General features: G+C 40.3%; 1 protein-coding gene across 1 annotated transcript in view; it reads right to left on the reverse strand.

The window, feature by feature from the left end:
- Positions 1-23,445, reverse strand: part of c3b.2 (complement component c3b, tandem duplicate 2) — a 30,868-nt gene extending 7,423 nt beyond the window's left edge. The window contains exons 1-33 of the mRNA XM_067416143.1: positions 23,338-23,445; positions 23,211-23,246; positions 23,055-23,081; positions 22,619-22,811; positions 22,343-22,505; positions 22,178-22,248; positions 21,987-22,078; positions 20,239-20,321; positions 20,070-20,157; positions 19,604-19,706; positions 19,402-19,516; positions 19,207-19,322; positions 18,547-18,702; positions 15,276-15,485; positions 14,998-15,198; positions 14,631-14,789; positions 14,421-14,550; positions 11,291-11,353; positions 10,621-11,143; positions 10,450-10,535; positions 10,022-10,161; positions 9,727-9,936; positions 8,282-8,348; positions 6,124-6,210; positions 5,787-5,990; positions 5,628-5,703; positions 5,378-5,537; positions 5,156-5,266; positions 1,430-1,574; positions 1,174-1,337; positions 927-1,082; positions 274-333; positions 76-166 (exon numbers count right to left, since the gene is read on the reverse strand). Coding sequence (XP_067272244.1) covers positions 76-166; positions 274-333; positions 927-1,082; positions 1,174-1,337; positions 1,430-1,574; positions 5,156-5,266; positions 5,378-5,537; positions 5,628-5,703; positions 5,787-5,990; positions 6,124-6,210; positions 8,282-8,348; positions 9,727-9,936; positions 10,022-10,161; positions 10,450-10,535; positions 10,621-11,143; positions 11,291-11,353; positions 14,421-14,550; positions 14,631-14,789; positions 14,998-15,198; positions 15,276-15,485; positions 18,547-18,702; positions 19,207-19,322; positions 19,402-19,516; positions 19,604-19,706; positions 20,070-20,157; positions 20,239-20,321; positions 21,987-22,078; positions 22,178-22,248; positions 22,343-22,505; positions 22,619-22,811; positions 23,055-23,081; positions 23,211-23,246; positions 23,338-23,411 — 4,360 coding nt within the window. The 5' untranslated portion in view covers positions 23,412-23,445. The remainder of the gene's footprint in view (positions 1-75; positions 167-273; positions 334-926; positions 1,083-1,173; positions 1,338-1,429; positions 1,575-5,155; positions 5,267-5,377; positions 5,538-5,627; positions 5,704-5,786; positions 5,991-6,123; positions 6,211-8,281; positions 8,349-9,726; positions 9,937-10,021; positions 10,162-10,449; positions 10,536-10,620; positions 11,144-11,290; positions 11,354-14,420; positions 14,551-14,630; positions 14,790-14,997; positions 15,199-15,275; positions 15,486-18,546; positions 18,703-19,206; positions 19,323-19,401; positions 19,517-19,603; positions 19,707-20,069; positions 20,158-20,238; positions 20,322-21,986; positions 22,079-22,177; positions 22,249-22,342; positions 22,506-22,618; positions 22,812-23,054; positions 23,082-23,210; positions 23,247-23,337) is intronic.
- Between the last annotated feature and the right edge of the window lie 1,215 nt (positions 23,446-24,660).

Here is a 24,660-nt window from a genome sequence, read left to right on the forward strand (position 1 = left end):
CAGCCAGGCAGTTTATTAAGTTATAGGCGGAAACACGCTTCCACATAAAACGTACCATTCGAGTAGAGAACGTACCATTAGTCTCAGCGATGGAGACGTCTAGCTGAAAGCCGTTACATGTGCTGTTCTCGTACACATTAGGAAGCTGGTGGTACACAGTCACTACCTGGAACACATAAAATTCAACAGAGAAAAGATTGTATGTCTTGGAATTACGTCTTGGTTTATTTTTTAATAATTCAATACTTTGGTGTAGATGTTGGCATTTAGCACCTCCAAAATTCCCTTGCCCTTCCCAGAAGCCTCCACTGTGAATTTCTGGTCAAGAGGTACCTGGAAGAGATAAAAAAGGTAAGTAACAGAGTTATTGTATTTAATCCTTACATTCTTTCCCTTTCTCTATGGAGTTATTAAACTGGCAAATTTCGAAAGAGCATTTTTGTAATGCGAGAATTCAGCCATGTCAAGTGCTTGTGCAAATCTCTCCAAGTTAAGGCCTGTTTACACCTGGTATTAAGATGCATTTTGTCCGATCAGATCACAAGTGGGTGATGCTAGATACAGGTGTAAACAGGGTCTTAAATGTTTTGAGCTTGTCCACTTTCAACCACTTCGAGAGGTAGTCGAAAACACATTCGACTGGATTGCTTTTATAGTGTAGACGCTCATGTGGTCAATTCAAAATTCATAAAAGTTGTGTTCAATTGTAAATATTATCTTGATGAACAGAGCTCAGTTTTTGGATGACTGGGAAAGGGAGCGCACTGTATATTTGTGCGAGAGTCAAGGGAATCTGTGTGCGAACTGAGAGATTTGTGCTAGCACATTACATTATAGTATTTTAATGCTACAATAATGGGCTTTCAACATTTGGCACAACACCACGTACATCTACAAAAACACAAAGGGGAGTGTGAATGATATACCCGTGAAGATCGGGCCACATAAGCAACTTTAGGATTGAAGGTCCAGCGTACGTCACTGCGACCGGGAACACTGAGCTGCACCATCAAATTGAGGTCAGTCAGAGGAGGTCTCTTCACGAGGTACTCAGAAATGGCCTGTAGCACTACCATAGTAGACTAATGGGAGAAAAACAGACATTAAATAAAGAACCATGTACCTTAAATACAAATATAAGACAGTTACAGAAGGTTTACACATGGTTTTTACCTGAGTAGAGCCGTACCCTCCCCCAATGCCACGCTTCTCGCTCAGCCATTTAAAGGGGGCGGCTGCTTCTTCCATGTGGCCACTTTTGATAAGCGCTAACAATGCGTAGCCTGTAGCTTCCAGAGTGAAGAAATGATTAGCAGAGTCAGGCCAGTGGGTACGATCTGTAGACAGAAAATAAAGAAAGATGAGAAAGACAAGACCAGGCAAATCAAAATATTTAAAAAAAAATAATAATAATTCAAAAGCTAGGTACCAGGTGAGGCTAATTTTAGCAACATGCTCTTCTGGCAGCCGTGGTTGGAAATTGCCAAGGCGTAGCATGCTATAGCCGCTGAGTACGGCCTCGTCAGCCGGGGGAAATGCTCTCTTACATACATCGCTGCTTTTCTGGACTTGTCCTGCATGATCGATTGAATGTAAAAAAAAAAATACAATAAGCACCTTTAAACATAGTTATTGAGTTTCAGTTTTCTGGTTTGTCCAGAAGTACAACATGAATCAGTGGTGTAACTTTGTCTATTTAATTATATCTGAGATGGCATCTGTGATATTTTAAGAAAGCCTAACCTTCTTAGCTTCGACAGTTTTTTTATTATTATTTATCTCAAACTGTTTTTTAATGTCTGATGAATCATGTGTCTTCTATGTTTTCTAAACTGGTCAGTAGGTGTCAGAGTTCACATAGGGCAAACACACAAGCCCCTATCAGCGGCATCGGTATTGTCCCAAAGTATAAGACATCTTTTGGTCAGTCAGCTTTATCGGCAAAGGGGCCAAATGACAGGAATGTTTTACCTACTAATTTAAAACTAGAGACTAACGACAATGCTTTTTACAGAGCACTTAAACAATGGTTTAAAACAAAACAACAGTGCTTACATGAATAGCCTACCATGGGTCCCGTGGACAGGTGCTGAAAATAAGTGCGCTAAAACACTCAAGCAAATGCATATGTTTTGTCTGAGTAATTGTTAATTGTTAAATGTAATTGTTATGTCCATGTCAAATAGATCTAATAAAAAAATAAACGTATAGGAACTCAAGTTGCTAAATAAGTGGGCGGTTTCTGTTTTCTTATTGGTGAAGGTCCCTTCAGAATTAAGGGACATTAAAATATTGTCACGGTGGGTTGAAGATGAGGAAGAGTGCAACACAGGAGATGAGGGTTCAACACAGACTTTACTTCAAACATTAACTATACGTACAAACAATAACCGACGAAGGACTGGACAGAATGGGGAGTATAAATACACAAGGTAGATGAGGGAACTAGTTAGACACAGGTGGGGAAGATAAACTAATCAGTGACGAGCACAGGTGACGACAGGACAGAATATAATTGTGACATTACGCCCCCCTCGAAAAGGCGCATCCTCGCGCCGTGAAGAAGATACTACACAAAAAGGGGCGGAGGCTTCGGCGGAGGACGTGAGGCTGGTGATGGGCAGAGTTCTGGTGTAGGCGGGCACCAACCCTATGGTGGCCCTGACGGCGGGAGGATCCAGGGCGGAGTCCTGACTGCCAGGGCGAACGGAACCCTTGGACCGATCGGCAGAGGCGGAACCATGGTGAGGTGAGGAACCGGCGAAACCGAGTGGCCGACAGACCAGGGCAACATCTTAGCCCTGGAAGCCTGGCACCGAGCTGCTGGCACACATGACTAAGATGGTGACGTGGATCCGGATGACCAGAACAACGCTGTGGCGAGCGAGGCTGACGGGGAGGCTGGAGGAAGGGAGACGCCTGCTGATGGCGGAGGGGTGCAGGGTGAGGGCGTAGCCCAAATCCTGGAAGTCCGAGGCCTAGGCTGAGCGTCGACCACCAGAGGCTGACCTGGAGAGACGAGGGAGCCCAGCGGCGTTTCTGGGCAGACGGGCCACGGAGACGATGAAGGAGCGGTGAGCCAAGGCGATGGTGACAGGCTGACCGTCCGAGATGGAGAGACGGGCCTGGAGGCCTGAGGTGTAGCAAGGGACTCCACCTCTACCTGAGCTGGTGGCAGGAAAGCCTGAGGCGAGGATGAGCTGCATGGAATGAGCGGCGGTGGCAGAGCCGAGGAGCTGGATGACACCAGTGATGCTGACGGATCCAGGGGGCTGGCCACAGCCAGCGATGGAGACGGGATGAAGAAAGACGAGGATACAGGTAGAAGATTCCCAGACGGGACTGGCGAAGAAGATGATGATGATAGGGTGGGGACTAGGGTGGGAAAAGGATCTGCGGACCACAGAGCCATCAGGTCTACATCCGCTCCTGGCTCTGCATTGGACTAACTCGCCTGCATAAAATCCATGGCCTTTCGTGTCCTCCCGCTCTCGACTAACCTCCATGGGCACTTCAGGATCGCTGGCTGCAGGTGAGAGACTGTCGCTCTGGATCATCCAGGCCAGGTAGTCCAGATACGGCCGGCTCTCAGGGCAGAGAAGGAGTTTCAGCAGGGGTGAGTCCATCTTTTTTACTCACTTGGAGGGTCGGTTATTCTGTCACGGTGGGTCGAAGACGAGGAAGAGTGCAACACAGGAGATGAGGGTTCAACACAGACTTTACTTCAAACATTAACCATACGTACAAACAATAACCGACGAAGGACTGGACAGAATGGGGAGTATAAAAAGTAAGTGACGAGCACAGGTGACGACAGGACAGAACATAATTGTGACAAATATACATTTAATGGCAATAATGACATTTTTTTCCCAAATATTCTTAACCTATTTTTGTTATTAATTTCCTGTTCATGCAATAATCTTTTATGTTTCTTTCATATATTGAAATAAACTTGAAGTTATTTTAATGTAGCTATTGTATTAATTATTATTATATTATGAATAAAATTTAGTTTAGCTTTTGTCCCAATTTTTACATTTAGCTTTTACCCTAATACTGTTTAAAGTAGCATTGTTTTAATAACTTTATTTAAAGGGATAGTTCCCCTCCTAAAATTTACATTTTCTTTAAAATTGCTAAAACATCTGAATCAAAAAGTAGTTAAAAGGATAGTTCACCCTAAAATAAAGCTATTTCTAGAATCTAGTTGCTTTTATTAACACTCATATAGCATATTTTCTTAATGCTAACTGCTATTTACGCTAAGATCAAAAAGCTGTAGATTCCATTTACTAAGTGAAAACCGTGATATATATTCTATTTATACCATAAAGTTGCAGTTCTTTGTAATATAAATATCAATTAAATGTAATTTATACTTTATTTTGACAGACACATGCTATTTGTACCTCAGTATTATTGTACATAAACAGGATGCAATAATAACAACGTGTGAATTTTTATTTAAATTATTAAATGGATGCAGCCTTAAAGGAACACTAAAAGCCCTACCTACACCTATCCTTAACCCTAACCCTACCTAATAAATGCTTTTATTATTTCCACATTTAGAACATTTTCTTAATTTTTATTGAAAATAAATGCCTTTCGGAAGTGATTTGTGATGAGAAACGATGGAAGAGCAAGCTCTGCAAAAGGCGGATACGAATCCGTGTTGAGCATGACAAAACAATGATCCATTAGCCATACGCTTTACTGATTGCACCACTGAGGATGTTGAATTATGGGTGTTTTTTTTTTTTTTAATCTTGTTTGGCACAGCCAGGCATTGTTAGGCGGCGATAGCGCGAATAGTACTTGCCAACAAGGCAGGCTACTGTATTTGCACTTAGTGTGAAAAGACACTCCGTGAGATTTTTGGTTATCTTTCAAACAGAAATGAAGATCTTTTAGATAAAATCTGAGGCATTGTTGTCCTTCCATTGACAGCTATGCAACTACTACTTTGACGCGTCAAAAAGTTCGTAAATAGATTGTATAACTGATCCATATGAATTGAGTGGTTTAGTCCAAATTTTCTGAAGAGACCCAATCAGTTTATATGAGGAACAGATTGAATTAGGCTTTTATTTATACCAAATTATTTATGCTTAATTTAGATGTTTTTATCTGTTTTAAAGAGTGAAGTTACCTGTATGTTGAGGTCTGGCTCTTGGCAGGTAACAGTATTTTGTGCCTCTGCCAAAGCAATGAGCACGAAAGCAGTCAGAGACACTCTGGATTCAGAACCCTGCAGACCTCCCTGCATCACAAAACATGTGTTAGTTAGTATTGTGAGAAAGCATTCAGATAACAGTGGTCCACTTTTATAGATTATTATGAAATGAGTACAATCACAGTTATTAATTCTCACCGTCATACTGGTGTCGTAGACAGGATTGTTCTCCTGAAAGGATCCATCTGGACGCTGTTTATTCTTGAGTAGGTACAGCAAAGGGCCACACAGATGCTTCTCATTGACACTGATAAACGAGTGTGCCATGGAGAACACCTTCACTACATATGCAGTGATCCTGAGACGGACAGACCATAAAGACACATGAACTCTACTGGGGAACGTTCAATATAGTACTGTAGTTTAAACGATGTGCTAGCATGAATACCATGTGCTGGTGCCTTCTTTGGCGTAGGGAGGATACGAGTCATCTGCTTTCTGATAATTAAGTTGATTTTCATAACCTATAAATCACAGAAATAATATAAATAATTTATCTTAATCATATGTGAAAGAATGCAAGTCATCCCTGTAAGTCTCATCGCACCTTTTTTTATGTATTTGATGGCCTCATCTCTGCGATGTATTCCCACAGCATCCCAGTTTGCACTGCGGTCCAAGTAATGGGCTGCAATGAGGGGCAGTGTGATTGTGGCCAGGTTCTGCTCCACACACCCGCCCGGCATGCGGATCAGTGCTGCCAGCGAGTCCTCCTTAATGGAGTTATCAATGCTGTCTGCCAGCAAATCACCTGAAGAACGGATAAAAAAACATGAACAGATCAGTACAAAACTGTTTTGTTCAGTCACATACATGTCTGTAATGTAATTAAGTGTTAATACTACTTCATAATATTATGAATAATGCTTGATAAAACGTCAAACCTCTGACACTGACAAATGTCTCCGGTAGAGATCTTGGTACAACGGCGTCCAGCTGCATCTTCTCCACGTCTATCATCTGTTTTCCTGCTGAGATTAAGAAAATATTTATTCATTTATTATAACAAAAATGTTTAAATGAAAGCCTATAGGTAACACATAACACATTAACGTAGAAATTTTAGTAATATAACCTTGGCTTGACATTAACATTTGACATTTACATATATATATATATATATATATATATATATATATATATATATATATATATATATATATATATATATATATATATATATATATATATATATATTCAATTGTAGTCTCTTAAAAGGCATCTGAAATAATAAACTATGTACAATGTAGTGTCAAAAATATTGATTATGACAATACATATTAATACTGAAATATCTGCAACACTTCTAATACTCATTTTCCGCAGATACCAGCTGTACTTTCTTGCTCTCTCTTCTCTCCGAAAGCGTGCTAACACTCAAAACCCGAAAAAAATGCATGTGTACTGGATCAATCAAGTATCTGTGGGATCTTCTAAACAAACAAGTCCGATCCATGGAGGTCCCACCTTGCAACTTACAGGACTTAAAGGATCTTCTGCTAACATCTTGGTGCCAGATACCACAGCACACCTTCAGGGGTCTAGTGTAGTCCATGAACATTGCCCAAAGCATCACACTGCTTTCGTCAGCTTGCCTTCTTCCCATAGTGCATCCTGGTGCCATGTGTTCCCCAGGTAATTCACTTTACATAATGTTATGCCAATGACATTCCAGTGTGCAGAAATGTGGATTGCCTGGTTTGGATTTGCAACTTCCGTGCAACTGCATCACTTCAAGTGAAGTGGGATATGGAGTTGTCTCATACCTCAGATTGTTAAACGCTGATGACATTTCACATTGTGTCTTTTTGATGGGGAAGTCACACGTGGCTCTGTTGAAGAAGACCACCATTCTACGTATGAAGTTGACTGTTGCAGTTGTTGCTGTTAACACAGACAAAATGCTGAAAGATGAAATGGAACTAGAATTGATTGAATCTGTATTTTGGACTGATAGTACCACTATTTTGAGATGTATTGAAAATTAAGGTCTCCGTTTCATAACATTTGTTGCCAACAGGATTGCCACAAGAGAGTCGACCAGACCACAGCAGTGGAGGTACATCAATACCTCAGTGAACCCCGCTGATTGTGCATCCAGGGGACTTGTGAAAAGTTCATGAAAAACGTGAGTTGGGTCCAAAAAGAACCACCTGTCAACAAGTTTAACAAGGGCTGAACATCAAGTTCACTCAAAGTCAAGGATTCAAAGAAGAAATTTGCTAATTGCAAAAAGTTTATCTTATCTGATAAAAAGAACAGTTGCCTTTCTAAACTGAATCCTTCAGATTGGATTGCTGAGAGTTGGAGGTCATCTTGGTACATCTGCAATTCCTGAACATGTAAAGCATCTTATCATTATAACCAAACATTCACATGTCCCGTACAAATTGTTTGTCCTGAAGATCTCAGTGAATTCAAGCATGGTACTGTGATAAGATGCCATCTTTGCAAGAAGTCAGTTTGTGAAATTACATCCCTGCTAGATATTCCACGGTAAGTAGGTGGAATTACTGGAAAGTAGAAGAGTTCAGGAACAGCAGAAACTCAGCCATTTAATGGAAGACCACATAAAGTCACACAAGTGACTCTGCTGATTCCATAGCTGAAGAGACTTCCACTGGCCTTCATATCAGCACAAAAAGCGGGAATGGGTTTTCAATGCAGAGCAAGCATGCAAGCCTCACATCATCATGTACAATGGCAAGCATCATGGAGTGGTGTAAAGCACTGGAATCTGGAGCAGTTGAAATAACGAATCACACTTTTTTGCTTGGCAGTGTCCACATTAATGTGTATGTATTAAGCATGTAATGTAATTACAGTCCTTATTGGTGTAATAGTCAGATGTCCCAATGCTTTTGTCCATGTTGTATAAATATAGTTCATATATAAAGGCCCATGTATACTGTGTAAAACTGATGCTATTATAATTTTATAAAATTAGTTATTAAAAAATGCAAGGATTTAAGTTAAATAAATGTTTTTTGTGTTATCCTTAAGTTGATCATAAATAATTTCATGATTTCTAACCAGTCTTACCACTGTCTCCTTTCTCAGTAGGGTTCAACACAAAACTCCTCACTTTAATTGTCTGGATGCCTTCTACCTAAAACAAAAGATATAGAATCATGTGTCACAGTTACTAAAAACATGTATGAAGATTTAAAAAAAAATTAAATTGGAATATACAAAGGGTACACCAATATTAAAGCATTTATACATTTCATCTACTAAAGCCTTGTTTATACTTTCGCCTGGCTCCGCAATACGAGCCTCCGCTGGCTGCATGCACTCCTCCCCAAATGGTTGAAGCGTTTATACTCAACATGCTCGCCATTGTACTATTCTTTGAAAGACAGAGAGCGACTCGGAGTAATTGTTCTATATACCATTAGGAAACAGCGGTGAAAAGAAGTAAGGTAAACACATGACAATGATTATTTTACAACACTTAACCAAAAACACTGCAAAAGAATTGTGTAAAACCCAGTAAACCTTGAAATTATTACCCGTGATATTAGAACAAAATATGGATAGAAGAACATGTATACAACAGGTATATTTTCTAATTTCACTAAACATTTAATTTGGTTTTAATTTGCATGTTTATAAAAAAAATTATCTTTATTTTGATTAAAAGGGCTTATTTCATTAAGGCTCATTTTGAAAAAAACAGGAACAACTAGACGTCATGCTCGGCTAGATTCACCCCGATCTTGTGCATCTTCGGATGTGGAGCCAAGCGCAAAGTTCCAAAATTTGCCGTGCACACCGGCAAGTGAAATTGGGTCTCTCGCTCTCAACATGCACTACCGCCCACTCTGTGATGATGCCATTTTTGCTGTGCGCACATTCGCGCTCGTGACAAGCTAAAAAAACAAGCTAAAGTGTGGACATAAACATAAACAGTCCCAAAGGAGAAGAATAAAACAGAGTAGTACATTTATGAATATTTTTTTAAAAATCCATAGGTTAATTAAAAAATGATTTTTTTACCAATCAGCAAAAATAAGTGGTGTATTACTAACTAAATAAAGTAGAGGATCCTAGTATTTTTGAAATTTGTCAATGGAGCCTCTTAGAGCAAACTTAATTTTTTCAATATATAGAAAATATTTCAAATGGTCAAGCCACAAAAAAGTGTGAGGAGCTTTAGAGGACTGCCAGTGCAGTAAAATTTGTCTGCAAACTATCAGTGAGGCAAAGGCATTCTTTTTTGTATATTCATCCTGAGCCGCTGTGACACCAAAGATAGCAATTAGAGGGCATGGTTCGAGAAATATTAAGAATGTTCGAAAATCTAGCAAAAAGATTGCAAAAATCTTTGGACAAGAAAAAACATTTCGGTATGATCAGAAGGAGCCAGAGAACACCTACTGCAAGTGACGTCCACGCCTGGAAAAATGTAACATATCTGATATAAAATATATTAAATATAACGTGTGTGCAATCCAAGACAGAGCAGGTTTTAGTAGCCCACTTACTACCACATGTAGATTCTTCCTCACTGCATCTTGCCCCATGAAGGAGGCCGCAATGGCTGTGACCTGTAGGGGGAGCTCTCCTGTTTTAAGGGGGATAATAGTGTATTTAATGAGCTTGGAGGAGCTGGCCTGCACCGAAACCTGCTGTCTGTGGGGCCCGCCAAATGCCACACTACACATGTCCTCTGTCTTATCCAGGATCACCATTACCTGCAAACAGACACATTGTTCAGGTCAGGTCACAGATGCTTACAGTGGGAGTGGGGTAATTGTTTGATGATGGTGTGAATCTAACTGTAAATGTTGAGTTCTTGTAGTTTTGGATCACAGCTTTGATTTGCACATGTTCATTTCTGGACACTGAGTGAGGCAACCGCAGGTCTATGAAGAACGGCTTCCAAGCCCGCACGTTATAAGGTTCAGCCACACAGAAGCCTGCAAGAAGTTCAAAAACCAGGAATGATCACATTCTTTTTAAGGGATATTTTAAATAATTCTAAGTAATAACTGATGTTCACAATTCATATTGCTACATGCAAAAAAAGCTTGGCATGTAGCATTGAAAGTTAAAGAACTATTAATACAAATATTTGTAATTCATAAGCATAAATGTTTGACGTAGAATTAAAAGTGAAATAACTATTAATAAAATAATTAATAAATTGGCAGGTAGCATTAAAATCTAAATAATTATTATTAAATTATATTCAGAATTCTGTTTACCCGTCTCAGGTGAGGCGCTGATGGCTAGAAACCCCCACTGAGTGATACTGTCAGGAAGGACAGTGTCTACTGGAAATACAGCCAGCCTGGAATAAAAGCAGGGAGGGACACATCCATCAATGAACATGATAATAGTGGGACTTCTTCACTGAGTTGAAGTCAAACTCTTACCCGTCAGACTTGGGCACACTGGGCAGTCTGATGTCTGTCCACAGCCACGACTCATAGAATTTGGTGCGCACGTAAATGTCTTCTATGTCATCTAAATCATCTTCATCGAATTCTTGCTCCTCTTCCTCCTCTTTCATTCCTTTATCATGACTGTCTTTGTGCTCTGCTGCCTGAGACATGATGACGGCAGATCCGAGGTTGATAGATGGGGCAACTTCAATACGATGTGATAAACGATACCCAGAATAAGAATCCCTGTCATGTCCACTTCGAGGCTTAGCTAAAATTCGGAGGATGGTGGTGGGTGGAGGGGTGGTGGTGGGTGGAATTGTGGTCGTTGGAGGTCTGGTAATGACACCAAGCTCCTCCCCTTTGTACTCTGCGCAACAGCGGAGGAAAGCTAACACACAGCTCCAGTCCTCTGTGATGTAGAGGGAGCGACGGTAGCACGAATAGGACATGGGGATCTCCCTCATGCCGTCCACACAACATCTCTGCAGGAGCTTGTCAGAATATACCTTCTCTGAGAGGAAAGAATGTGTTTAGACAGGGTAACATAGCTAAGATTTGCTAGTACATTTTCTAATGCTTTCATACCTCAGCTTCTCTAACAAATTGTATCATTCCAAACTTTTAAGAGACTTCTGATGCACTGATGACACTGACTCACCCAGCTGCTCTCTGAGCTGCAGTTGTGCAACAGAACGCCGTCTTCTAGATCTACTCGAGCAATCTATGCCAAAAATAAAAAACAGGAAATACACTATTAAAACTAAAGGTTCCGTCATCATTGCTAGATATAAATCAAATTATTTCCAGTGATCGGGAAAAGCTTGGCAGATAACATCTCTGTAAAGGTGATAACAAACTCAGAAAAAGAGATTTGGGATCTGGAATCTGGGAATCTGATACTGGAATCTGAGCCATTAGAAGAGTGGCTGTTGTTGTAGACGAAGATGTGGAAGAAACTATTGTGATATCACATGTTAAGAATAGGGGAGTGAAAGCCTGGGAGGAGCCAGAAGGCATGTGAAATCCTGGAGTGCGTTTGACAAATGCACTGTTGACATTTTTAGCCTATATATGAGGCCTTTAACTGTCTCTGTGAGGTTTTAAACAACCTGGATGAGTTGGCTATTATCTGTTGGCCAGTTGTAAGTTCTCGTCCGTTCTTACAGAGGCTTACAGAGCCACTGGACAGGCCGCTTCTGCCCTGTACACCATGAATCTCCTGCAGGTCTTTTAGGCCAAGGCATTTAAGGAGTTGCACAAGGGTTTTTCTGATCCAGGGATTAATGACAGGACCTTGCCCTATGTGTGAATAAAGCCCCTACACACTCCCTGGGTCAGATGATGTCCACTTTGATGGTACAGGAACGCCATCTCTAGCTGAACCTGGTGGGAGGCCAACAAGTAACGGTTTCTTGACTCCCCATCTCCCAGGCCAAACCTTTTGGCAACTTTGGCAGATCAGACACATCCTGTCCCGGTGACCAGCTGCTGCTTCCACCAAGGCATCGGCTTCTACACTCCTTCCTGCTCGACACTGAGGGCGTCCTTCTGCAGCTGCCTTTGCACCCACTCAGCATCAGCCTCCACCCAGGCCACAGCGTGGAGCTATTTACAGGAAGGCAGCCCATTAGTGCAGGGAACAGCTTTTTGGGAGATGGTGACACGCATCACACCCTCAACCGTAGGAGGGCCGGGTGGATAATCTTTTGTTCAGTTCTGTTTTTGTTCTGCTGCTGGCCCCGCAGCCCAAATTCTAAATACAAGAAAAGTTTCCTCTGTCTTTTGGTCTGGAGAGGGCATGGATGGTGGTGTGCGTTTCTATGCCTAGCCACCCCAATCCCCCTCTTCTGTCGCCACCTGGCAGCAGCGTGCACATCGAGGATGCAAAGTCTACTCATCTACCATCTGCCCAACAATGGAACCAGGTAAGTGTTGCACTACACACTCGGACCCCACTTTTGGATGCTATGTCCCACTTGTATGGTCTCTGGGGGCCTGGCCAGTCTCACTGGCTCATTCTGACCATCATTCCCAACTACTTCATTGCACCCAAGAATGGCAGTAGATTACGGCCAATCTTGTACCTGCAAGTTTTGGATTGGGCCCTTCACAGACTCCGTTTACGATGAAGAAATGCATCTTTGGATGCATCCTTCCCCAGAATTGGTTTGCAGCGGTCAACCTGAAAGATACGTTGCCCCCTTCGGTGAGAGTACTGTTGCCCAAGCCTGACCCAGATCTGATGGCTATGCTTTCCCAGGCCACCAAGAGAGTCTTACTCAAGTGGCGGCCTTCACAGTGTCCTGAGTGTCGAGGTTTGATGATTGATTTCTTGGGGTGGCTCCTGCTGGTAACGGTGTCTTTCTCTTTGAAAGTGCATGAAGAGGTCACTGGATCGTGGACTGCGCCTTTTTCTACCAAAAACCGGTCTGGTGCCTCTTCCCCTCTCAATACTCTTGATGGCGGGATGCCCAAGAGGTGCGTGGAGATCCCCCCAGAGGAGAACGGCATTGTGATGCCAGTCCTAAAATCACTACACCTGGAGGGGTAATCCGCATTGCTCATCCAAGGCCTGTAAGTTCTCATCCGTTTTTACGGGCAAGGCTTACAGAGCTAATGAATAGGCCGGGAAGATGTGCACTTTCATGTTTGATTCTCCCTCAACACAGACCATTCCTACACTTTGAGAACAGGCAGGCATATCAGTACAAAGTCCTCTCTTTCGGGCTGTCCCCCCCAGTCCTTGATTTGCTCTGTCATGCTTTGTGCCTTTGCACATGGACTGAACGCAGAGCTTCAGGGCCTCAGATCAGCTCTTTGTCTGTTACAGGGGCCAGTAGAAGGAAAGGGCTGTCTCCAAGCAGAGACTGGCCAACTTGATAGTGGATGCCAATGTTTTGGCATACCAGACCCAAGGTAGAATGTGTCCACTTGGGTTAAGAGCTCACTCTACCAGTGAGTGCAAGCCTGTATCTTTTCCTTTGCACAGTCCAGGAATAAACTGGAAATACATTACCGTGTTAACTATTGGCAAGATTTTTGAAAGGTTGCATAACAACGGTTGCCTGAAGATGAGAGTGTCAAATGAATATAATTGTCTTGCATTTTGGATTAAACATTTTGCTCAGAAATTAAAAGTGTAATTTTGTGCTAAAAATTTTGTGCTTTTTATAATAATTTATATATTTATATTATTATAATATTTGCTTAATTCCTAAGCTTTGGACTTATAAATAGAACAGTTTGGGGTAAGTATAGTATTTGAAAGAAACATCAAGGATGTTAATTTGATCAAAAGTGACAGTAAATCAATTTGAAATGCAACAAAAGATTTATTTTTCAAATAAATGCTGTTCTTATGAACTTTCAATTCATCAAAGACATGTAATAAAATGTATAATGGCTTCCACTAAAACATAAAGCAGCACTGATAATAAGAAAATGATAAATGTTTAAGAAAATATATTTTTAATAATAAGAAAAGCATCATCTTAGAATTATTTCTGAAGGATCATGACACTAAAGTAATGATGTTGAAAATTTGGCTTTACCATCACAGGAATAAATTAAACTTTAACATATATTTAAATACAAAATAATTATTTAAAATGTTAATAATATGTTACACTACTAATGTTTTTACTGTGTTTTTTATCAAATAAATGCAGCTGTGATAAGCACAAGAGACTTCTTTCAAAAACATTAAATATGTTAAAATCTTTGAATGGTAGTGAAATTTAAAAAAAATTCTAGTACAGTTCATTGGATGTTAAAGTTGTGTGAAGGACCTTTTTTGTAGTCAGTGGAACCTCCCGTGCTGGAATAAAACATCAGTCCTGCATCACTGAAAACACCCATATTATTGCTGCCGCCTCCTGAGGTACAGCCCATATCACCCTGTCCCACCACCTCCCACACCTGAATGAAAGAGTCATGAGTATCAATGAAGACCTGGAGAAGGTTCTGGAGAGTACAGTGAAAATTACATCATCACTCACCTTCTTCTGCGTCAGGCGGTTTTTACTCAACAGAAAGATGGCATTATCCACAGCAACCAGGCTGACCTTTGCTCCCGGGTCACCTTTCACTTCAAATTTAAAGCTGCTGCCTGGTGAGTAGTAATTGAGTTTTTCTCCCTTCACTGGTCCTACACTGAGCTAATACGATCACAAAAACATTCATATGAAAATACAAACAAACATAAATGTATGCAACAATTATGGCATTAAAGTTACTGTATATGAACTTTTTTTTTTTTTTTTGACAAAGTAACCCTTAAGAGATTTAAAAGCCAGAAGAAGAATTACTTAAAGTTCTAGAATCATGCAATATTAATTATTCCTTATGGTAGTCACTTGAACTCACCGAACCTACACACCGGTCCTCCACATCAACAAACACAGAGTCTGCCACCACTTCTGCCCTATTTCGCCACGGCAAAATATAATATGCCACAATCCGAAAGGCAGGTAGCATTTCTGCGGTAACCAGCAGAGGAATGTTTGTGACATCCAGGTCTTTGACATTCACCCTAGCAGCATGGAATATTTTTCCCTTGTTTAACACCTGTATAAACAATTGTAAGTCTAATAAATACCAAGATTGCAGTCATTTTCATCCCAAAATGCCCCAGTGTCACTCACGGCATATGTAAGCTTCTCCACAAGCTTTTTTTGCTTTGGTGGGGATTTGATGTGTGCTTGGACATTGAGCATGTCACCCACCACCACCCGATTGGAACCCACTGAGATATGCAGGTAGTTCCTGTAGCTGCTAAAAGGGGCATATGGATCCACACGTACTTCTTCAACAGCTTGCTGTTCTGGTTTCAGTAAAGAATCCACTGTCTCCACCTACAAATAAATACATCAATCATGACAACTCTCTGGGTAGTTTTAGCAGGTTAATGAATATGGCAATGTTAATGTATTTGGTCTTGGTGGGCTAGATCTGCTATGCTACTGCTGCAGACCAAGTATGGATTACTACTGCTAATAGACGCACAGACACACTGCTGTGAGCATGTAAAATGCTGCTGCTGCTGCATTAATAGTCATACATAAATCCTGTAGCAGATCTAGGCAAGTGGAGCTGGCTGGAGTAGGGGGAGGGTTTTAGAGGAACTCTGATAGTGAGCTGCAGGTCCAGCTTACAGCAAACACTGAACATGACAATTTAAATGTTAAGCAAGCAATCTCATTGGCTGCAGGATAAGCTGAGTCTAATCAGTTTTGCCATGTAGTAATGATGTGATTGCTTGCAGATTGCATGTAAAAGACTTATCAGCCTAGCCTAGAAATCTAGACGCACCCTAGCGGCAGCAAATCTAATCTGCCGCGAGTGTATTCTAGCAACTCTCAATACACTTCTGAGCTGAAAACGCCAAACTCTGGTCGGGCCAATCACATTGTGTATAGAGTTGTTGGCCAGGGCTTAACATAATGACGGCCGAATTGCGTTTGCGTATGTGTACTAGTAAACACTGAAGCTGGCGAACGGCGGTCTTTCGAATCAGCTTTGACCTTTGACCGCGACTCTGGAAGACTTGGAGTTAAGCTTTTCTCTGAGAAAAGAACATAGAACGGCACTGAAGTCATTCTAAAGAAGAGAAGATGTGTTCTGAGTTTTGCCGACCGGATACAGCAAAAGTTTAATCTTTTAACTAGCTCTGCTTCACCTTCGTTGCTCTAGTTGGTTGTAGCGCTATCCTATCGAGTGCAGAGGGAAAGACAACCGTTTATCCCGCCCCTCAGATTGAGCCCTGTCAATGGTGAGTTTCCAGACCAAACATCTTGATGTGGGTCTGGCTTTTATCAGCCTGCACCCTTTAGAGTTCCGTGGTATATATACCCCAATCAGGAATAATTTGTGTTGGTCCCCCTTTTGCTGCCAAAACAGCCCTGAACCGTTGAGACATGGACTCCTCTAGACCCCTGAAGGTGTGCTGTGGTATCTGGCACCAAGATGTTAGCAGCAGATCCTTTAAGACCTGTAAGTTACAAAGTGGGGCCTCCATGGATTGGACTTGTTTGTTCAGCACATCCCACAGAAGCTTGATTGGATTGAGATCTGGGGAATTCGGAGGCTTGGTGACAAACGTTGTTGTGCTCCTCAAACTATTCCTGAACCATTTTTGCTTTGTGGCAGGGCGCATTATCCTGCTGAAAGAGGCCACAGCCAACAGGGAATACCATTTCCATGAAAGGACGTGGTCTGCAACAATGCTTAGGTAGGTGGTACATGTCAAAGTAACATCCACATGGATGGCAGGACTCAAGATTTCCCAGCAGAACATTGCCCAAAATATCACACTGCCACCGTTGGCTTGCCTTCTTCTCATCTATAGTGCATCCTGATGCCATGTGTTCCCCAGGTAAGCAACACACATGCATTGTTGCCCATTTTTCCTGCTTCTAACTCATCAACTTGAGAACAAATGTTCATTAATAGCTAAATAGCTAACACCGAATAGCTGAAGCTTTGGTTCATTAAACCCTAGTCTTTTCTAGGCTTGATTACTGCAATGCGCTTCTGGCTAGACTTCCATCATGTGCAATCAAAACACTTAAAATGATCCAGAACACTGCAGCACGTCTTGTCTTCAACGAGCCCAAAAGGGCCCATGTCACACCTCTCTTCATCTCTCTGCGCTGGCTACCACTCGCTTCCCGCATCAAGTTTAAGGCTTTGATTCTTGCTTATGGATCCACCACAAGCTCAGCACCCACATTCTTTGACTCATCCCTACGAGTACACCCCCACCACAAGCCTTTGCTCAGCTAAGGAGCGGAGGCTTGCCATCACAGAGAGGCATGAAATCCCTCTCCAGAACTTTTTCATTCACCGTACCCGGCTGGTGGAACGATCTTCCGACCTCCATCTGGATGGTAGAATCACTGACTTCATTCAAAAGATGGGTAAAAACGAATCTTTCCGTGAGCACTTAAATTATCATTAAAAAAAATCTTCCTCTATTTTTCTATTTTTATCTATTCCCTTGCTGTTTTAGCTTATGCTACTCTGAGTAATGTCCAAAACTTTTCTGTTTCTTCGCCTCTTCATGATGGATCGCTTCATGTACTACTCAGTTGTAAGTCGCTTTGGATAAAAGCATCTGCTAAATGCAAAAATGCAAATGTAATAAACAGTGGTGCCATGTGCCATGATGAAGAGATAGTCACCCTGCGTCCCAATTCGCATACTATCCATACTAAATAGTATTCGAAAATAGAATTAGTATGTCCCAAATCGTAGTATGTTGACAAGAGTTTTCCAAAGATGCCCGGATGGTTTACTATTTCCGGTCCGAATTTGAAGTACTGATCGATGGGCACTCTAACGGCTGATATTGCCCACAACCCATTGAACGTGTGGCTACATTTCTCTCCGATATGGCAGGAGATTAATCTGAATGTGGAGGATTTGAACTGTGACGAATCTGACGATGATTGACAGTGAAACGGTGACGGGATGCACGTAACTAAGCAACAGAGTCCATTAAGGATGGTGAAGTAGTATGTCCCGAAGCTTGCATACTTTACTGCTACACACTCAAAAGTATGTACTTTTTCTTCACAAAAAGAGTACAAACTATTAGGACGTAGTATAAGTAGGCGAAATGGGATGCAACATCAGTGTTATTCACTTTACCTGTCAGTGGACATAATGTTATGCCTGATCAGCGTATATATATATATATATATATATATATATATATATATATATATATATATATCACAGAAATAGACGATCATTTAAAGTATACTAAATTGAAAACCAATTATTTTAAATTGTAATAATATATCACAATATTACATTTTTTTCTGTATTTTTGATCAAATAAATGCAGGATTGATGAGCAGAAGAAACTTTCAAACAGTAATGTGTCCAAACTTTTTTCTGTGAATGACTTACTTTCAGTATCTGTGATTTACCATATGAGCTGGCCAGGTTAGGCATGTTGATGTGGACTTTGATGGTGCCGCTGTGAACTCTGATTGGATTTTCAACAAAGCTGATTTTAACAGGAATATTAGGGGCTGGAGAGCCATCATGGTTACTCACTATAACCTAAGTAACAAAATACAAACAAATCCATATTAATGTTACTGTCATGAGCTAAAATCAACAATCTTATCATAAAATCTGATAACAATATTAAAAATAATAATAGACAACATAATAGTAGTATATAAATAAATAACAGTATAATAACAATTCACATTTTTTTACATTTATATTTTACATGATGGATGGATGGATGGATGGATGGATGGATGGATGGATGGATGGATGGATGGATGGATGGATGGATGGATGGATGGATGGATGGATGGATGGATGGATGGATGGATGGATAGATAGATAGATAGATAGATAGATAGATAGATAGATAGATAGATAGATAGATAGATAGATAGAGAGAGAGAGAGAGAGAGAGAGAGAGAGAGAGATAGATAGATAGATAGATAGATAGATAGATAGATAGATAGATAGATAGATAGATAGATAGATAGATAGATAGATAGATAGATAGATAGATAGATAGATAGATAGATAGATAGATTAAATTACCGTCATGCCTAATGGCAGGCCAGGCTTGAAATACTTTGGTGTGTCCCTTAAGGAGAGCATGTAGGGTGATATTACTATTTTAATGCCGGATTTCTCTGCTTCCACAAGGTCGCTACCTGAGAAGAAAATCTTGAGAGGTAAGAGTGTTTTCAGAAAAGATACTTAATAAACGCTGATATTGAATGATTTCCCCACCTGAGCTGGTCATTACCGATGCTTTAATGTACACAGAAGCCCCCACTAGGCTGCTTGTGTCAGGATAGACCCTCTTTATCTCCTCCATACTCAAACTAACAATTCCTTCATTCAACTGCAATTTATAAAACATAACAATTGTCTCTTTCAACAAATCTGTTTAAATGTTTAAGATACTTAAAGTCTTTTTTTAACCACTTACATCATTTAGTTGCTTCATGGATGTGAGTCTATTCTTCTCACCATTTATTTCAATACCAAACAGCACATATGCAACACCTTTCACTGGTTCACCATAAAGATACCTAGAAGAAATACATAAAGTGACCTCAAGGTTTTTGGCAACTTGTGAATGTATGAATTCAATACACTACAGTTCAAAAGATTTGGGTCAATAATATTTTGTAATCCTTTTGAAGTCTCTTATTCTCACAAAGGCTGCATTTATTCAACAAACAATATGGTAAATACATATATATATATATATATATATATATATATATATATATATATATATATATATATATATATATATATATATATATATATATATATATTACTATGATTCAAAACAAAGTCTTACTGATCCCAATTTTTTAACAATAGTATAAATGTTACTTCAGCGTCTAAATACATTCCGATCATTCAGAGTAGTTTGATTCACGCACCTGGCGGTTAGTTCTACTTCCAGCTTTTCTGCATCTAGACTGAGGTGGGATGTCTTAGGAGTCAAAGTCACATTGAACGCTGGGAGCACTTGGGAACAAGAAGAAATGGCATTAAACCACAAAGAGAGGGTTAATAGGAAGGAATATGAAGGTAATATAATTTGCTTACCGTATTTCTTTACTTCAAACTCTCTGCTGTAAATGTTCTCTTTTCCTTGATCAAACTTTGCAACAACTTTCCACTTGCCCTCTCTAGAAAATCAAAAAAATCAGCAGCTGAATTATAATTATATTATTATATTATGATATCATATGAATGGCGATGTGGGAAAATAACTATCCATGTTGCTCCTCATTCCCGTCTTTCTCAGAAGACCTGAAGAAGGTGTTCAACTGTGTCACCAGTCACAAAGCGTCGTGAGTGCTGTCTGATTTGTGTCAAGAAAACCCTCAGTCACAGATTATTCTATCGAGTTTCGCACACTGGCTGCTGAATGCAAGTGGAACAAGGAGGTGTGGTGGGATATATTCCTGCATGGGTTGGCTAATCGTATTCAAAAGGAGATATTTGTGTTGGATTTACAAACTGACTTGGATGGTTTCGTTGAGTTGCAATCAGAGAAAAGATGCTTGATTGCAACGTCATGATCAATGTGCACTGCAAAGCTTTGTACTTGAGAGGGAGGCTCGCTCTTGGACTATCTCCAAAGCTGCAGTCAGCCCCGCTTTCAATCCGGAACCCATGCAGGTGGGCAGAACTCACTTTCTCACTCACTCACACTGGGATTTTGTCTTCACAGTAAATCTACGGGATACATCGCTGTGCAATGTGCTTCGAGAAATCACATTGCAGAGATCCATTTCATGTTCAATGACTCCCCTCTTGCTCCAGTAGTCCTTGGACATGCCTGGCTCATGCTTCATAACCCACACATCCACTGGCATCAGAGCCATGTCTTGTCTTGTCAGGATTATTGTCATGCCTCTTGTTAGGTTCATCTTCTTCGGTGTCTTGTTCTGTGATACAGGATGAACCTGCGGACCTGTCAAATGTGGCCAGGGAGTACCTTGATCTGGTTATATTCACTTTCTGCTCCAGAAAGGGAGGCCATGGAGAAATAATTTTCTAATTCTCTGGAAACCAAACTCATCCATACTTTCATCTTTCTCCTGTAGGTGTGGGGTTTTTCTTTGTGGAAAAGAAAGATAGTTCCTTGTCCCCTTGTATAGACTATCAAGGTTTGAACAGCATTGTGGTTAAGAATACTTATCCTTTACTGTTCCTTGCGCCCTTGTATTGACTATCAAGGTTTGAACAGCATTACGGTTAAGAATACTTATCCTTTACTGTTCCTTGCACCCTTGTATTGACTATCAAGGTTTGAACAGCATCACGGTTAATAATACTTGTCCTTTGCCATTGATGTCTTCAGCCTTTGAGCGGTTGCAAAGAGCTTCCTTTTTCAAGAAGCAACACATCATTTGGTCTGTGTCAGGGAGGGGATATGTGAAAGACTGCTTTCAAAACCCTTATTGGGCACTTTGAATATCTGAGTATGCCGTTTGGGCTATGCAGTGCTCCCGCAGTCTTCCAGGCACTTGTCAATAACATGCTGAGAGATATGATCGATCTGTTCATATATGTGTACCTATATGACAGATTGATATTTGCTTCAGAGGGTGTTTGAAAATAGGCTTTTTGTCAAGGCGGAGAAAGTTTCTCTCTTTCCCCCCCCATAGTTAATTTGTGGTTACCATGGTTTAACTATAATAACCATCCATGTTTTTTGTTGTTGTTTTTCTGATCTGTGTATATGCATGTATATAGCAATTTAAAACATTTTAGAGATAATTACATTTAAGCAAACAAACTATACTAATTGTGTAAACCATAAATGAACAGTTCTGTGTGCATACTTGACTACATTGGAGAGAACGTGGGTATCAGATAGTATCCCATCGATTGCTTTGGCTCTGGAAATACCATGTACTGCAATACCATCAGGATTCTGAAACATGAGACAATTGAGCCATTAAACATTGTTGCAGAAAATGAACAGTTGCCTTGCTAAATGTAATGACACTTATGTTAATGTCAGCACAATCACCTGGATCTCAAAAGATAAGGTTCTCTCTGAAGCACGGAATTCTGAATCAGATACAAAAGCCCTGCAACGGACTGGAAATTTTCCAGAGTGATCAAGGAAAAAAAGACTCAACATTGCATGAATAATATGTATAATCTATGAATTCAACAGCATGTGAGAGTTTACCTGCATCTCCAGGGTTGTAAACAGGTTTATCAGTCTGAATGAAGATGTATCCAGTGCGGAACGACACTGGTATTACTCTTTCTGCACGATGGAAAAGGCCAAACTGAACAACCAGTTTCACATATTTCTTCTTTCCATTTGGATGTAACATATTTGGATCAATCTGACAAAAGACCATATTTTATTATGTTTATCTCAGCAAGCAACATGAGCAGTATCTCAAAAAAAGTGAGAACTTTACCCAAACAAATTTGTCAAATACATTCATAAATTTACCTCAATGGTCTTGAGGGCGCTGTAGTTGTTGTCTGACTTGAGGATAACTGAGTCCCGCAACAAGACAGATTGGGAGACTGGGTAGTCATAGACCACGACAGTGACTTTTAGTGATCGGGGCAGATTCTGACCCTCTAGCAGGATGTTCTGTTTTGTTCCAGGCCTTATCTTTGCTGGAGCTAGAATAGAAAACCTAAACCAAAACATACACATCCAAGCACACATAACTTCTTAAAATTTCCAAATTAAGATTTTGTTTTTGTGGTGAAATAAGTCAAAATGTCACAGTGGTCTAACCTAGAGGAGAAAAAAAACAACAACATTATGACATTCTAAAACAATCATGATAATTTTAAACTAAAGATAGAAAAGATGTGTGTTATACGTGTGTTAACCAACTGTAAGGGAAGAGGTCATAGGACAGCTGTGTACATACGTCGGCGACGGATCAATAACCGGATCACTGTCAACACAGAACACATTCAGTTTGATACAGATTAACCCTATTTATTTTTCATACAACAAAAATCTATACTGAGAATATCATACACACACACACACACACACACACACACACAAAATATATACATACGGTATTCGCATATTAGGTCCCCAAACTGTCCTCTTGCTGTTCAGTTGACAAGAAAAAACACACTATAAATCAACTTCGTCAAGAAAAAGAGAACATTTACACATTATTAATACAATAATAAACGCACTGTCTTTGAGAGGAAGCCTGGCTGTCGGAGATGTGACAGAGCAAAGTTGCGCATAACAGCAGTGGAAGGAGCATCTTCCTGCTGGTCTGACGCTCACAAAATGTCAGAAACAACTACAAGAGAGCTGAAATACCACTAAATCCCTCCCACTAAACCAGACCACCAATAACTTAAAACTATGAGAAACGCTTGTGCAATGTTTGCTTTGTTCTAAGCACCAGTCATATATCTGACAGTATACACATAGGCAAGATTCAGGCTTTTCAGCATTAGAAACATCTCTTACTTACTTTTTACATTTTCTCCAAAGAATTTAGGTTGTTTGATTGTGGAAACATTTGCTATCATGATGCTAAGGTGTTGTATGTAGTTTGGTTTGCTTAGCACTGCAACAAGGGGACGCTAATGAATAAATTAATGTTTTACAGCAAGTTTTCCTATTTAGGTCAACTACTGTGAGCTTGAAGGGAATCTTCCTGGTCAGTCTAAATTTCAATAGCAACTTACCTGATTTTTTTCACAAAGAAGTGCAAACCCCGCCCGGCAGCTAGTTCTAAAGATTTAATTGGTCATTTCAATCAGAGTGCTGACTGCATGCACATAGAAGCCAGTATAAATACTAACTGACTGTAAACTAAACCCAACCTTATAGTTTTGGGATCACATTCTGATAGATAACGTTACTTTTTGTCATGATTGAATTCATGCATCTGAACTCTAATCTGAATTCATCCTCAGTGTGTTGATGCTTTTGGTTTCCATGGACTGTTGTCACATAATTTTTTTCTTAACAAATTAATGTATATAAGTAAATATTTTCAAATTGAATATTGCATTAATTGAGATTCAGTGTGTGATTTAAAGGGGGGGGGGGGTGAAACACTCAGTTTCAGTCAACCTCATGTCAATCTTGAGTACCTATAGAGTAGTATTGCATCATTCATATCTCCGAAAAGTCTTTAGTTTTATTATATTTATAAAAGAAATATGGGCTGTACCGAGTCTTTCCAGAAAAAACCTGGAGGCGTATCGTGTGGGCGGAGCTAAAGAATGACTAGCGCGCAAAGCGGTGACGTCCTCAAGCGTGGAGAAACCCATGGCTATCGATCTCAGCTAATAGATATATGATCCAGAATCATTCGGAGGCTGAAATAAATTGAACAGGAGAAACAGCAACAGCAGGACGTCCGTCTCTGTGGTATGTACTGTATTTAGTGGCCTGTCAACATTTGTGTCTTTACTCGCAGTTTATGAGGACATGATTCGGTTTATGGACTATTGTATGCGACTAAACCTTAGCAGTAGCAAGCAAAACGGTTTTGC

The sequence above is a fragment of the Pseudorasbora parva genome, chromosome 14, assembly GCF_024679245.1.
Source record: "Pseudorasbora parva isolate DD20220531a chromosome 14, ASM2467924v1, whole genome shotgun sequence".
NCBI classification, from domain to species: Eukaryota; Metazoa; Chordata; class Actinopteri; order Cypriniformes; family Gobionidae; genus Pseudorasbora; species Pseudorasbora parva.